The sequence below is a fragment of the Cryptomeria japonica genome, chromosome 7 (genome assembly GCF_030272615.1).
Source record: "Cryptomeria japonica chromosome 7, Sugi_1.0, whole genome shotgun sequence".
In the NCBI taxonomy this organism is placed as follows: domain Eukaryota; kingdom Viridiplantae; phylum Streptophyta; class Pinopsida; order Cupressales; family Cupressaceae; genus Cryptomeria; species Cryptomeria japonica.
The window spans coordinates 613318435-613335047 of NC_081411.1; the positions used below are offsets into that span (position 1 = coordinate 613318435).

Consider the following 16613-nt stretch of genomic DNA (forward strand, 5'->3'; position numbering starts at 1 on the left):
AGGATAAGATAGTTGACAAGAGATGTATTGTTGTAAGTGTAAAGGTGATCCTTGGAGGAGAAGAGATCTTTGTTCAAAAGACATCTACCCCCAAGAGGAGTTGTCTTAGACAAATATAACATCTTCTAGAACAAGAAAAGGAAAGAACAAGAATGCAATCCTTCCTCCTACTTCTAGGTGAAAGGGATTCTTGATGAGTAATGACTCACATTTAGTCCCCAGAGGGATGGTTTGATTTATCATAGATGTACATTACCAAGTGTAAAAGAGGTCATAGTAAAGGACCAACACCTCTTGCATAAGAGAGAATCCTTGAGTGAACAACAAAAATTCCTCACAAGGAATGACATCAAGTAATATAACTCACACCACCCACTTAGTAGGGAAAATTGGATCCCTAGAGAAAGAGAGAGAGGGATCATTGCCCCCAACCTAATGGGACAATGAGAAGAGCTTACACAATCTACTAGAGAGAGATTAAACATAAGCAAATGTGCAATTAACTTACATGAACACATGCAAGAAAAGACATTAGTAAATGTAAAATACACGTCTCAAGAAGTGGTAATCTTTGAAAGGAAGAGAGAAAAATCATCATATATTCCCCAAGGGGGATTAATCATAAAAGCATACCATTGTAAGAAATGATAATCACATATGAACAATGCAGCCCCTAAAGGAACTAATGATAAATGAGAAAGAAAGAAAGGAAAGGAGTGAAAATCCTTGCCCACCAAGTGAGGAGAACAAAGAGAAACATTACACATTTTCTGATGGTGATTAGTTTCAAGTGATATGCCATCCTAGTGGAACAAATCCTTTCAAGGAAGGGATACGTACTTCTCAAGAGATCATTCCCTATTAAGGGACATATCATACTCGTGAATAATTGAAACCATAGAAGAGGTAATATTTCTAGGATGATGAAGGAAAGAGAAGAAGTGTCGTACTCATTAAAGATGCCCCTCTCCAAGCAAAGAGAAAAACCCAAGAACAATTACATGCTCACATAAGAATAACCCTATGCAATAAATTAGATCTAATAATGAATAATGCACAAAGATAGAGATAAATGTATAGAAAGAAGAAGAAAAATGGACTTCATGTTGTTGCCCCAAAGTATGTTAAAGTGAGACAATACCACCACTAATGATAAAGAGCTCTCGTTAAATAGGCTAATTATGCCATAGGGTGAAGAGCAACATGAAGGGAAAAGAAGTGCTAAGGCATGAAGTTTTTACCAAGAAATATAGCTAGATCTTCTCTGAGACAAATGTGTGCAAGATCATATTGTAGTTGAACAAATTTCTTAAATGCATAACATTTTCCAAGAGAATGTGAATATGAATCATGAAAAATGCAATATTCAATAACTTTCACTTGGTTAAGATTTTTGTTTTTATTTTGAGGAGGAAAGGAAATGTTCTTGTCATTTTTCAATCTCCAATAGATTCTTGTAGCTAATCTATCAGGATGGTAAATATCATCTTGCCATGAAGGAGAGGGTTTATTAGAAGAAGAAGTTTCATTATCCACAATTTTAATTTTGCTACTATTTATGCCATCTTGAATAGATTTTTGAAAATCAAGGCAATCATCAACATTATGGTCATGGGTTTGACGAAATGAACAAAAAGGACACTTTGAAGAAGAAGCATTCTTGCGGGCTCCCTTGATTTGTTGTTTTTGAAGGTAATCTTGAAAGTTTTGAAGCCTAAGGAATTCGTCCATAAAAAGAGGGGTACCACTTCCTAGGCCTCTTGTAGTAGTTTGTGTAGGAGGGTTTATAGGGACACAAATTCCATGCTCAAATTTCCCAATTCCTTGTCCTTTAAAACCTTGTTTTGTAATTATATGAAAGCCATGACTATAAGAATGTTGCAATTGACTAGATGGAGGAACAAGATCATGAATTTCTTTGAAATCTGATTTGTAAGGAGGCAGAAAAGGATTTGCAGATGAAGGAGGAGTATCATGTGAAATGAGAATCTCTTTGCCTTTATCAAGCTTATCCTTTTTGGAAGATTGGGGAGGAACATATTCATCATCTAAAAGCTCATTTTTAGTGATTTCTATGCGAGGAGAAAGGTCATGAATAAAATGCATGACATCATCCTCTCTAGATAGACTTTGATATTGAAGATAGGTCCTAGGAGAATAAGGAGGATCTAAAGATGTAAGAATGTTGATGTTTTCATATTGCCCCCCTTGCTCAAGGGTATGTGTAGAAGAAGAAAATGGATCCATATTACTTTCCACTGCTTGCTATCTTGTAGAAAGATCATTGGGTAAAGCATTATATCTCATTCCATCCACACAAGATACCCTAGGAGAGGTACAAAGGTTAGGATCTTTTGGTTTAGGATCTACAAAATCTTTAAGGTAATTAACGTAGGAAATGCATTTTGTTAACAACATCACCAAAATGCAACATAAATGATACATGAAAACTTTGAGATCTAATTGAAAAGAAAATAATTTGGAAATCCTAACAACACAATATGACCAAGTGCTATGAAGAAAGAGAAGCAACAGGAAATGAAAGAAACTCTTATCCGACACATGATAAATATATGCAAAAATTAATATAATCACATGTGAAAGAGCAAGTAAATCCAATTTATTAATTGCCATTAAAAGTCTCTTAAGTGAAATTTGAATTTGGAGGAAAAGCAGATCTAAAATTAGGACCTTTTTATGAAAATTAAATTTAAGATTTGAATTTGATGAATTTTGAATTTGTGTTTGACCTTAGAGAGTGTTAAAACTGATAAAGTATGCTGATTTTATGGATTTGAGCAGAAAAATACAGTCGATTCCGTCTCCCAAAATTTTGGGAAAAAAGTTTTGGACTGTGGCGGGAACGCACATGGTCCAACCAACTTTTTTTGAAATTTTTAGGGATGATAGAGATTATGATTTTAATGCGGAATCCAAAAAAACAACCGATTTAGAGATGTCTAGATCAGTCAAACTTGTAGTCAAAGGTAAAAAATATAAGAATCTTAAAAATTAGGGTTTTATGATTTAACCACTGAATTTTCAGAATAAAGAAATAGATTTGAATTGCAATTTTAAAATAGAAATTAGATCTAAAACAATCAATTAAAATTTTACACCTCACAAGCTTAATGTTCTCAAAATGAAAAATTAGGGTTTTTAGGCAATTAAGCTCTAAAATTTGCAAATAGATCAAACTTGAAAATAAAAATTTGAAATTCAAATTGAAATTAATCATATCTAAGAATTAGAAATTAGAATTAATGTGTAAGACGTCGGGTTCACCAAAATGTAAAGCGGAAAATTGGATCCTAGTGACTCCCCACCTAGGAGAGAGAAAGGAATCCGCTACGATGATTTTCACTTGGGAGGAACTTTACATTCAAAAGAGGGGTTGAATCCACTAGATCTAAATTTGAGGGAAAGAAGGATGTGAATTCTAAGTGGATTATAAGCGGTTGAAGTGTGATTTACCCTCTTTTGTAAATGAGAAAGTTGACTTGTTGACTATGTGGAAAAGAGAGGAAATGACTGAAATGTAGGGCTACCAGTTTGGGATCGCGTTGTAACTTTGGATCTGAGCTAATTAGACATACAGATCTGCCCTGCAAATTTGGAGAAAAGTCATCGGGACCGTGGCGGGAATGTACATGGTCCGCCACAAAATCCGCAAAACAAAAAGGGTTCTTTCGTCTCTGCAAATGAAGCCCAAACCTGCAATTACAGTTGCACACCTATAACCTACATAGAGAAAAGAGAGGGAGAATGGTTGTGGATAGGGGTTTGCCTCAGTCAAACCCCGGTTGAGGAATCGACCTTGAAAGATAGTAATTGCAAATTCTTGAATGTAAACAATGGAAATGTATACCTTGTAGATCTGCAACATGTTGATGATGATTGCTTTGCTTCTTGAATGTAACCACAAATGTTGTATGAAATGGCATGTAACATGACAAAACCCTAACACACACACATGCTTGCAAATTAATGTTGTAATGTTGCTCCAATGGATGAATGAAGAAGCCTTGAATGCTTGAATGCTTGATGATGACCTTGAAATCTTGTATCTTCTCTTTATGTTTCTTATCCCTTATCATCCATTTTTATCCGTCCTTGAATGAGGGAATTGAAATCCTTTTTATACATGCCTCAAGGATTAATTTTCAACCACCGAAGGTCAACAAGGAGGAGTTACAAACCCGAAAAATAAATTGTACATAGGAAATCGGGCAGACTTGACATAGGGCCACCCTAAGGGGTGGGGACAAGGGCGCCACGCCCCCATCCTGCCCTATTTTGGGGCCCAAACAGGGTCTAGAGAAGACACAAGACATGAACGAAAAAGAGTGAAGGGGTGGAAATGCATAAATAGGTCTTAGTTAGGGAAGGAGATGTCATCGCCAAGGTGAGGACCCAAAATGTGGTTAAAATTGCATGGGTCACAATTTTATGACACTACAACAATATACAAAATCATGTCGAAGATCCTTGTTAATAGAATTAAACCCTTCCTAGACAACCTCTTAAGCTCCTCACAGAAAGGTTTTGTTCTAGGTAGGCAAGTCTTGGATGTTGTCATCACTATGCATGAATTGTTGCACACCATGGACAAAAGAAAACAACCCTCCATGGCTTTCAAACATGATATTTCTAAAGCCTATGACATGGTGAAATGAGAATTCTTGTTTAAAATTTTGAGAAAGATGGGGTGTTGTGACAAACTTATCAATCTAATAAAGCAATGCATCACTACTACTAAGTATTATGTTCTTGTTAATGGCAACCCGGGTGATTTTTTCGCTGCTTCTAGAGGCATTAGACAGGGGGAAGCCCTTTCCTCATATCTCTTTATTATAGTTGTTGAGGTGTTAGGGAGAAACTTTACTAAAATGATTGAGGAGGGATTGTTAAAAGGAATCAGACTTGCCTCCACCGTCCCCCCAGTTCCCTTGTAGCGGTTTGTTGATGACACCATCCTCTTTGGGTAGGCTTCACTAATGGAGGCCAAGGTTTGGAATTTTGTTTTGAATAACTACATTTAAGCATCAGGTCAACATGTCAATTTTCAGAAAAGTGCTATATATATTTTTGATACTCCCCCCAACATTCAAGATAGGATTCAAAGGGTTCTTGGGGGCCAACCTGCTTCCCTTCCTGGTACCTACCTTGGCCTTCCCCTAACAGTGAAAGAAGTCTCTAACATGTTTTGGAATTCAATCTTGGAAAGAATCCAGAAGAAATTGGTTGGATGGAAAGGGAAGCTTCTTAGAAACGCTGGAAAATTTCAGTTGTTGGCTACTTGCCTATAGGGGACCCCTTTTTACTTTCTATCTCTCTTTAAAATCTTAGGATGCATGACAGACAGGCTAGAGAGAATCTAGAGAACTTTCCTCTAGATAGGAATGGAAGAGAAGAAGAGGTTATCCCTAGTTGGTTGGGACAAGGTCTGTACTCCTAAATCTTGGGGAGGTCTTGGCATAAGGAGGATATCACTTTTCAACACGACTCTCTTGGCAAATATTGGTTGGAGACTTGACCACATAAAAGTTGACTGGTGCACAATAATGGAGGCAAAATATCTGCAGAATCAGGAAATCAATAAACTTTTGTTCCACCAAGAGGTTCTTGTTGGATCTAGAATTTGGTCAAACATTCTAAAAATCAGACAAATTGTTCATAATGGCTTAAGATAGTCGGTGGGTAATGGAAACAAAATATGCTTTTGGGAGGATTCTTGGCTTTTGGACAAGCCGCTTCAGGGATTGCACCCCTTCAAGGATCTGAATAATTGTTCTAAGAACTTCTTTGGACAATTGGCTAAAGACTATTAGGAGCCTAATTATGTATGGAAAGATATCAAAAGTTGATGTATTGTTGACCCCATCTACAAAATGATGCTAATGAACTTTAAAGGATTTTAATACTATTAGATTTCAACCTTGGTTTTAAATTGTTGCTTTTATTGCATCTGGAGTTGGATCCCAAACTCAAACTAGCTCATCCTGAACTAATCCTCGGTCTATTGGTTCTAGAATAGAGCGAAGGGAAGTTGCTGCTAGAGGTTATTTGACTGGATCAACTAGCTCTGGTTCAAATGCATCTGCTGATATTGGTGCTAGGCTTTCCCTTTTCAGTAGGAAGGATAGGTTCATCTGGAGACTAGATCATGGAGGTGATTATACTGTGAAGTCTGCCTACCTGTCCCCGTTGCACCCCACAGATCATCCCAATTTATGGAAAAAAGTTTGGAATCAACAACTTGTTCCCAAAGTTAATTTTTCTGGTGTATTTCTTTATGCAATAAAGCCCTCACGCAGGATAATTTGGTGAAGCGAGGGTTTCATTTTCTCAACCGCTACATCCTTTGCAAACAGGGTGAAGAAATTATCCCCCATTTGTTTCTCCATTGCAGTTTTACTAGGTTTCTCTGGGATCTTGTCTTTCAACGATGTGGGGTTTACTGGGCCATGGATAAGGATGTAGGCCAATTTGTGATTTCCTGGAAATGCCCCTCCCCTCATCCCTTTATCTCTCAACTTTGTGAGTAAATCCCCCCTCATTTGGGTTGGTGCATCTGGAAAGAGAGAAACAACAAAATTTTCCATGAAAAGGAAGGCTAAGCCACTAAAATCTTTGGTAGTTTCCTTCGTCTCCTCTCTGATAACCTTTCTGTCACCAAGGTCAAAAGCCCCCCTATCATCCCTCTCCATTTGATTATGAAATAGAAAGAACTTGGAATCTCCCTAAAACCTTTTCTAATTTTGACAACACTAAAATCCTCAGAAGAAGGAATACTAAATGGGCCCCCCTTTACAGGGATGGCATAAACTTAATTTTGATGGTTCTGCCAGTCCTGCTTTAGGTATTGTTGCTACTAGGGGAGTAATTCGCTTGAGAACTAGGGACCTGATTGTTGCCTTTACCTGGAACTTGAATGGTTGCAGTTCCAACCAGGCCAAGGGAATGACTCTTCGGTGGGGTCTTAAGCTTGCCCTGACTATTGGTTTGAGCCGAGTTATTATTGAAGGCGACTCCAAGCTCATCATCAATGTTGTTACAGGAAGAAGCATGATCAACTGGTCCATTGATGGGGTCATAAAATACATCCAATTGTTACTTTTGGGTTTGGATGCCTATCACATTGATCATGTCTACAAGGAAGACAATTCTGTTTGTGGATGTTATGGCTGCTATGGGTGCCCAATTGGTGGGTTGGAGGTGTTGGAGGGAGGTCAACTCTTTACTGGATCAAGTTAATGATCTTCTAAGGAGAGACAAGAATATGAATAATAACCATGCCTGGTAGCCCTATTGTTTGCTTAAGGATTTACCTGCTCCCCGTTCAAAGGGAAGATGGCCGGATTTTTTGAATTTGAACGCCAACAACTACCTTGCTTTTGGTCTGATGGGGCTTTTTATTCACAATTACATTTTTAGTCATAGGTTGACCTGGTACATCGCTGCTTATGTGTTTGGCTTGCCTGTCCTGGTGGACCCGACTTGCCATATGGGGATAGGTACAAAGTGCTGCTTTCATGGTCTTGATGTGGTGGTGGAGGTGAGCTGGAACTCTGGAAATTGGCCATCGTATGTGAAGGGATCAATTTGCAACCATGGTTGGTTTGTTTTCAATTTTCCTTGTCCCTTCCTTCGATGGTTTTACGTGCCAAGTTATGGGCTTAAAATAATTACGAGGAATGACTCCTTAGTTATGGAGGAGATTTTTTTAATCATAAAAACTTCATCCATTGGGTACTGTTGGCGGTGTGTAGGGATTCACGAGAGCCACATTGAATATTTCTTGCCATTTCTCACACCCGAGATAGATGGAAAAGACTTTGCATTAATTATCCCCTTAAGGACAATAATTTGTTAAATTGTTGGATTTCTTGGAAAGTTAAATATTTTGTGAAATCGAACATTCCTTCTGATAGTGCTAGTAGAATTCGTAATACCTCTGCTAAAACCAAGTGTTTGAGGTGTTTGAACAAAGGTGTCATGGGTGGAGATGGAGTTTGTTATGAGCTAGACAAACCAGATGATTTCAAGAATGACCCGTTAGTGTGGCATTAGTGCAAGGAAGGGAGCATTGATACTTATTTAGAATGCCTCAGAGGCCACTATGAGAAGCTCTCAGTGCAATTTGCGGATTCTTGGAACAACAGGAGGGTTCAAATGGGAAGCATTACTTTTAAGGTGACAAAAGAAGTTATAGCTTAGGCCATGGGCTTGTCTATGATGGGGCGTAGGTGGAAGAGAAATAGTCATGTCTCCATAACTGATCCCCTGAATAAATTCTTCAAGTATAAGGAGGTTCCTATTAAGCATCAAAGTGGCACTGTGAGAGAAGACCTTTCGAAACCATGGGACAAAATCTGACTCATGATCATGAAATATTTCACGTTGGAGGGAAAGTATGAAGTTTTTTTTCTTTATCACATGCCTCTATTAAATCACTTTAGATATAGTGATAGAATTTGTCTCCCACATTTCCTTTTTCATTCCTTGGAGAATTTGGTCCGGGAGACAAGGGACCCAAAAAATTAGAGCAAAAGTCTCCTTCCCCTGCATCAGGGGTTAAGTTTTAGGCTTTATTCTATGCATCTTTTCATTTGTCCACCTTGCAATGTTTTACCCCTTGACCATTATGCTCTGGCCCTACATCATTTCTTCCCCCCTCCTGATAGGATGCAATTCTTCCAACTCTACTGTCCTGCTGCTGATATGAACCTTAGTAACCCTTCTCCAATCCTATTTCTATCATGGAGATTGGAATCCCGGTGGTTCATTCTACACTCTCAATCTCGAAGGATAAAAAGGCCCCTTTGAAAGGAAAAGGCAAATCAACTGGGAAATGGAAACACATCATTGTTGATTACAGTTTTGATGACTCGGGTAGTGAGGAAATTCCTGCTAAGAGTTCTGTGAAATCTGAGGGAAGGAGGAGGTCCCATAGGCTTGCATCTAAGACTACTGAAAAAAATAGAAAGAGAAGAATAGACTATGAAGAGGAGGAGGAGAGCCCTAAGAAAATTGAGTTCGATCCTGGGACAAATGAAGAGGACAAGGAGGATTCCAAAGGTGAATTGGATACCTTTCTGACCCCACCTAATACCCTTGAGTTGAACCCCAATTATGTGATGGGGGATGCTCTCGGGGAAGAATTAGTTTTTGAATCTGTGGATGATGAGGAGGAAGGAAAGTGTAGCAAGGAAAAGGAGGACCATGTGCAAAAGGTGGATATGCCCCACCCTAACAGAGAAAAGGAGGACCATGTGCAATAGGTGGATGTGCCCCACCCTATCAACCCCACTACCCGTCCATTTGGAGAAGATGTTAACACTCTGTCCAGGGAGCTGCAAAGCACACGGGACATGCTTAGATAAGTGATTGAGGAAATGAAGAGAATCGTGGAGGAGGTTAGGACCATTAACCAGAAACACTAGGTGTTGGACAGGAAAATTTTGGGCATTGCCAGGGTGAGCCTGAGAATCATGCACACCTCGACAAATACCTTGTGTGCCGTTCAGGATAGGATGCTTGAGGATGGCGATGCTAATAAGGAAAAGATCAGAGGCCTTTTCGAATTCCTCACTAAGGACTCGGAGGGTGTCATTAGACAAGTGGACATTTGGAAGCCCTAGTAGTTTTCCTAGGCGTAGGGTTGGGGGTTCGTTTTGTTTTGACTGGCTTTGTCTCAGGGGTCCACTATTTTATTCTAAACTTGCTACTACTAGTTTTTTGTTTTTTTTGGTAATATGTAATGTTGTTATGACGCCTTGGGGTTGTGGATTTTAAGGGTTAGCTCCCTTGCAAAGTTGGTTTTCCTAATCAAAAACATATTCTCACCATAAAGAATGCATCTTTGATAAAATACAAATGTATTTTCAAATAAAGATTTTTTTAAATCAACTAAATATTTAATTATTAGGAGAGCTCAACAAAGAGGAAATAATCTTATGTGAGGATGTGTGAATCAACTTCTACCATCAAACATTTGTACCTTTTCTTATGTCAACTTTTTTTTTCTTTTTAATTTAATTTCTAGAAAGCCTCTTGTTAAGCTTCATTATTTGATATCCTCCTTAGATAAAAGAAGCCACCCCCAAAAGAACTCGCCTTCTTTGAACTTCATGAGGAATTCATTATCAATGAAGCCTTATTTCTTTGTGGAAGTCAAAAAAAAGTTGGCCAGCTAAATCCTTTTAGGGGTTGATGGAAGTTGAAAGTTATAATTAAACATAAAAAAATTATGAGATTTTTCAGTAATTAATGATTTATGAATTTCTTTTTCCTATTTATTTCAAATAATTAACAATATTTTTGTAGTTATTAAAACTTTAAGATAAAATCTTTAATAAATGAAAAAAAAAGAAAGATAAAATATGTAGCCACCTAATGGTTTTGTGAATAAAGTGTATAACTTTAATTCCCCTTCCTGACCCACAACTCCAAATTCAAATCATAAATTATTACCACTATTATAGAGAAGATCATGCCAATTAAAAAATTGTATGAGACCACTAAATTAAGCTATAAGAAAGTACACAAGTTATATGTAATATTTAGGCTATAGTTTGAGAGATGGCGACTAGTTCTAACATTTTTTAGTAGGTAAAATTGTTTACCTCAAAGAAAATAATTTTTAAAATCGATGACTAAATTTCTAGCCTTATACTAAAAATTACTATAATTTAAAAACTAAAAAAATAGAATTACTATTTTCCAATCATTAATGGCCTTAATGTAGTGATGAAGTTGGAAGGTTCTAAATAAATTCATCAAGGATGAGGTCTTAATGAATGAAAGACCCCGACATCATATGAAAATGAAAATTAATTCTTTTGTAGTCCACATAAGGGTCTATAGATGTCTTATAGTAATATGGGACTACCCTGTACTCCATGCAGGAGGCATCTATACTACAAATGAGACGTACATAAAAAATGAGGTCTGAATTGTGTTCAATATGACTTCATGAAATAGATACAGTAAATCTCGTGCTCCCATATCAAATAACTAAACAATTCTATAAGTTTAATATAAACAACACTCCATAAAAAGAATTCCATTTTTTCTTAAACAATTTTTCCCATAAGGAACCCCTCCATACGAGGAGCCATCTATCCTCCATACCATAGTTGAAAAACTTGGACTTGGCAATGACTCGTTAAGCCCAATTTTTTTTAAAAACTCAGGACTCGCAAAAAATCGGGGGAAATCTCAGCAATAACTCGACAAATTTATCAAACATTTGAAAATACATTTTTTAAAAAATATTATTCAAAAACACACATTTACACCAAATTTGTAGAACATATACCGATTTCCGTGATTTATAAATCAAAGTTTGAGTTAAATACATAACATAAACCCAAAAACAAGTGTGAATGTGAATAAGAGTTCAATACATATCAATGTATAATATGGACATAGACCACAAAACAACTACAACCTCTGAAATTATGATTACATATCAAGTTCAAGTTTGGGTATCAATGAAAATAAGAAATCATAAATTGCGCCTATAACTAAAGCTCAAAACACATTGTTGTCGTTTGGGGGGGGGGGTGCTAAAGTAGTGGCAACATCCTGAATAGGTGGCTCAACCATAGTGATAGATTCCTCAATAGGTGCCTTTGCTACATGATCAACCTCATGCTCCTCCTCACGCACTGCCACTTCGTGCTCCTCCTCACGCGCTGCCACTTCTGCATCCCATTCCTCTCCCGCCCTTTCCAACTCACTCAGTTGCTCATCGGTAAGGAATGGATCCAAATCATTATCAATATCATCAAGAGTAGCAACCCATTATGTTGAATATGGATCAATGTCATCCAAGTCAAGTGCTTCATGTGAATCTTTCCCTTGCAACTTCTTCTCATGCAATTGAAGCTTGTACCACACATAGACAAGATCATTCAAGCATTGTTGAGTCAACCTATTACACTTTTTTGTATGGATGACCTAAAAAACACTCCAATTGCACTCACAATCAAAAGCACTACAAGGTTGTGATAATATGCGGATGGCAAGCTTTTGAATATTAGGCATTGTGACACCATAATCTTCCCACCACAAATCTGCAAGGATAAAAAATGTCATTTATAAGTTGTAAAATCAACTATGAGAAGAGTAATCTCTACTTCTTCAACACTCCAAATGACCTCCAACTCAAAATTCTCCCCATCCTCAGATGCAAAGTGGCAACTCTCTCGGGGACCTACCTGGGTCTCCCCCTCATGGTCAAGGAAGTCACCCCCACCTTCTGGAACTCTATCTTGGAACAAATGCAAAAAAAACTGGCGGGATGGAAAGGGAAATTCCTCAGTAGTGCGAGGAAGCTCCAACTTCTCGCAACCTCCCTATAGGGAATTCCGGTGTACTTCCTCTTCATGTTTAAAATATCAGGGGCCATGGGAGAAAAACTTGAAAAAATCCATAGAAACTTTTTATGGACTGGCTTAGAGGAAAAAAAATGCCTTGCTCTGGTCAATTGGGATACTGTGTGTCTACCCAAATCTCTGGGAGGTTTGGGCATAAGAAAGATTAATGCCCTCAATAAGGTGCTAATTGCCAAGATTGGATGGACCCTGGCTAAAGGTGAGGCAAACTAGTGCAACATCATCAAAGCTAAGTACTTGGACCGGGAGCATTTTTGTTATAATTTGAATACAACTGACCTTCCCCAAGGTTCCAAGTTGTGGAACAACATCCTGAAGAATAGAGTGATGGTTAGAGAAGGCCTGAAGTGGCAGCTAGGAGATGGTAAAAAGGTGAGATTCTGGGAGGATTTTTGGATGGAGGACAGGCCATTGGTCAACACTCGCTTCCATCAAATCATGAATCACCTTAAAGGTATCCTGGGGGATTATGCGGCGGATTATTTGGTCCCAGGGAGGGGCTGGAAGGACATTGTTCTCATTTGCAACAATAGTCCTAATCTGGTCCCCCTGGCTTAGGATCTGCAACTCATTATGTCGAAAACCATAATCCCCCTGGCTCCGAATGAAGATAGCTTCATCTGAAAAGAGACACAATTGGGCTACTTCTCGGTCAAATCTACTTACAATCAGCTCCTCAAGTACCCTATGGACGCAGAATGCTGGAAGAAAGTTTGGAACCCTCAGCTAATCCCTAAAATTAATTTCTTCTGGTGGGCCCTCATGCATGGTAAAACCCTCACGCTTGATAACATAAAAAAGAGGGGATTCCATCTCCCCCAATAGATGCAGTTTGTGTAAAACTGATGAGGGATCTATTGACCACCTTTTGGTTCTCTATCCCTTTGCGGCTCATATTTGGTCTATTACTCTTCAGAAATGCGGTCTTTATTGGGTCTTCCAGAAGAATATTAAATTTTTTGCTTTTGATTGGACTCCCCCCTCCCATCATCCCCTCATCATTCAACTTTGGAAACAAATTCCATCGCACATCTATTGTGCCTTGTGGAAAGAAATAAATAACAGAATTTTCAGAGACACTAAGACCCCCCCGGACTCTGTGGCTCACATTTGCTTTAAGATGATTACTGAAAATTTAGAAGTTACAAAATGGAAAATCCCCCCCTATCCTCCCGATGAGGCGGACAAGAAGATCGTTGTTTGCTAGAAGCTCCCCCTTGGCTTTGATTGCTTCAACAACGACACCAAGAATAAGAGACGGATGACTAGATGGTCAACCCCCAGGCTTCACTGGTTTTAACTGAATTTTGATGGCTCTGCTCAATGCAACTGTCAGGCAGGTGGTGGAGTCATCAAGGATCATCTAGGGAACATGGTTGCAACCTATGCTGGCAACCTAAGGGATAATATAGTCACTCAAGCTGAAGGAATGGCCCTCCTTTGGGGTCTGAAAATGGCTAACTCCATAGGAATAAAACACTTAGAAATCGAAGGAGATTCTCAAATCATTATTGATTCTACCAAAGGAAACACTTCAGCGGGATGGAGAGTGGAACCTATTCTAAGGGACATCAAGTGCTTTCTAGTCAAAATGGAGGACTTCACTATATGCCACATCTTCAGAGAAGGAAACAGAGCCGCTGATTCCATGGCGACTGAAGGAAGGCTACAGAATGGCTTACGATGCTGGAGGGACCCCAATCTACTGCCAATCAGCATTAAGGAAATCTTGGAAAAGGAAAAATCCTTTATCCAGGAAAGGACTATCCCTTTCGCTCAATGATGAAGGAAACCTTTTTGCAATTTTTAAATTGGCACGGAGATCCCGCCAATTTCTACCCTAGACGACCACGTATCAAGGGCAGGATGAGTCACCACTACCACTTGGGATGAATTTATGTTGAAAGTACTGACATCGGGAATGATTACCCTCTAATTATTACCCAGATGGAGCCAACTGGTGATGGTAAAGGCGACGTTGGGGATCTATCAACTCACATTGGCCCGAGTAAAGGCTCTCATGTTCTGAGTAGATTTTCGGCCATCAATATCTACAAGATCTTAAGGGATAATAATCACTCTAATTATTATGATCGTTTATTTCAATTCTGGCACACTCTTCTCAACCATTCCGTCTTGAGTTTGCTTTGGCTCTGTGTTCTGGTTTTTTGTCATTCTCAAACTGTGAAACTGGAGGATTCAAGAATGGGGGGGGACAGGCTCAGACTGGAACCCAACAAAGTGGACAAGTTCAAAGCCAAATCGGCGGCCTGGTTTGTGTGCACTGCAAGCGGGATTGACAAATTCATGGAAAATATGAAGGGCAATGATGAGAGACTCTCCAAACAATTTGTGACTTCCTGGGAGGACAGGAGGGTGACCATGGGGGGAATCTCTTTCGAAATCAATGAAGAGGTCATTGCTCAAGTGATAGGCCTTTCAATGGAAGGCAGAAAATGGAAAAAGCAGAGCCACATTGCGGATTCTACTAGCCTCAACCAATTTTTCCACCAAGGCGAGAACCCTATCAAGAGGGCTGGAGGTTTCAATAGGGAGGAGCTTCCTCACCCGTGGGATGAAGTCTGCTACATCGTGATGAAGTATTTTATGTTGGAGGGCAGGTATGGCATTTTCTACTACTACCATCTCCCGTTCTTGAACCATCTGAGGAACAAAGACCTCATTTCCATTCCGTTCTTTTTACTGCATTCAATGGATGCTAACATCAAAGATATAGCCAAAGCTAAGAAGAAGGGGAAAGATTTTCCCATCTTTCATCAGGGCTTTATGCTCTGCCTGTATAACTTTCACCTCGCCCTCTGCTCGCCCTGTTCCATTTCTGTGCAGAATGTTAGCCCCTCGACCCAACTTTCGGCCATAAATGATTCAAGCCCTTAGTGCCCGAAATTCGGATCCTCCAGCAAGAAAACCAAGAATCACTCCCCAGAGGAGGTCAGAACCCCTAAAAGAGTCAAAATCCAAGAGATTGACTCTGATTTGGACATTATTGAAGAAGCCAACACCCGTCGCCGCTCTAGCAGATTGGCCTCTAAACCCTTGGAGAAATCCCTGAGAGAGCCCTCCTCCTCACACGACACGGGTAACTCCATTCCAAATGTCAAAATGCCCCTAACCCAGCACAAATAGACCCCCCATTCTATGAGCTCCACCCGGATTTCTGAAAGCCCTGTCTCCTCTATGAATCCGGAGCTAGCCAATTTCCCATCCCCAACCTTCAGGATTGAAAAAATGCTGGTTGTTGAAGAGGCTAGCAACGTGAAGGAAGAAGATCCCAACCTAGCTGAGCTTGAGAAAAAGATAGAGGCCCTCTCTGACAATGTGCAGGTGATTACCAGCAGACTGGAGACGACGGAGTCCAAGATGCACGATGTGTCCAAGTTCGCTCTGAATGTCATGAGATGCTCGGCTACTACGTTGTGCCTGTTGCAGGATACCATGACCAAAGGGAAAGGCAAGGAGGACGACAACCACAAAGGCCTGTTCAAGTTCCTCATGAAGGAATGGGCTAGAAAGCTTCTCCCTAAGAAGAGCCAAGGGAAAAAGAATTAACTATCTGCATGTGGAGGACTTTTTTGTCTAGGCTGTGTAGTTGCGGGCTGGTTAAGCCCTGTTTAGGCTTATGTTTATATTTTGATGCTTATAGCCCTGCGTGGCATATGAAATATACTTTGACTAGTAGTTTTTTATTGCTGATAAACTCTCGTAGTATGGTTTTTATTTTTGATAGAGGCAAAAGGCTGCTACTTTGTTGATTTTATGCGAACAATGGTCCTGCCACTATTCTCTTAATTGTACCTATGGGTCAGCCCCCTCGTTTTTGGCTGCTTTTATTATCAAAAACCTTAAAGAGAGAAATAAATGGGAAAATAAAATTAAACATTTTTTTTTTTTTACTTGGTTGTACGGTGTCTCTCCTACGTTTACAATCAGGTGAAGAAAACAATGGACCTGTGGCCTTCTTATAGCTCTGCAACTCATCAAGTATTAGGTCTCGAAGGTTCTCATCATCAACCAATCTCTAAATGCATGTCTTGAGGCCAACTTTAACCTCTGCATCTGCTCTGAAACTCTGGGAGTAGAAAAACTTGGGATTCAAGCAGTAGGCAACAACATGAATATGTTGGTGGAGTTGATGGTTCCACCTCCGATCAATTATGTGTCATATGGGTTCATACTTGGTCTTGTTTG

The 16613-nt window shown here is 39.3% G+C and overlaps 1 protein-coding gene across 1 annotated transcript; it reads left to right on the forward strand.

Moving 5' to 3' along the window:
- Positions 1-6798: 6798 nt before the first annotated feature.
- LOC131045046 (uncharacterized) lies at positions 6799-7257 on the forward strand. Its single transcript, XM_057978557.2, has one exon. It carries the CDS (start codon positions 6799-6801, stop codon positions 7255-7257), a length of 459 nt encoding a protein of 152 aa, XP_057834540.2.
- The last annotated feature ends 9356 nt before the right edge of the window (positions 7258-16613 follow it).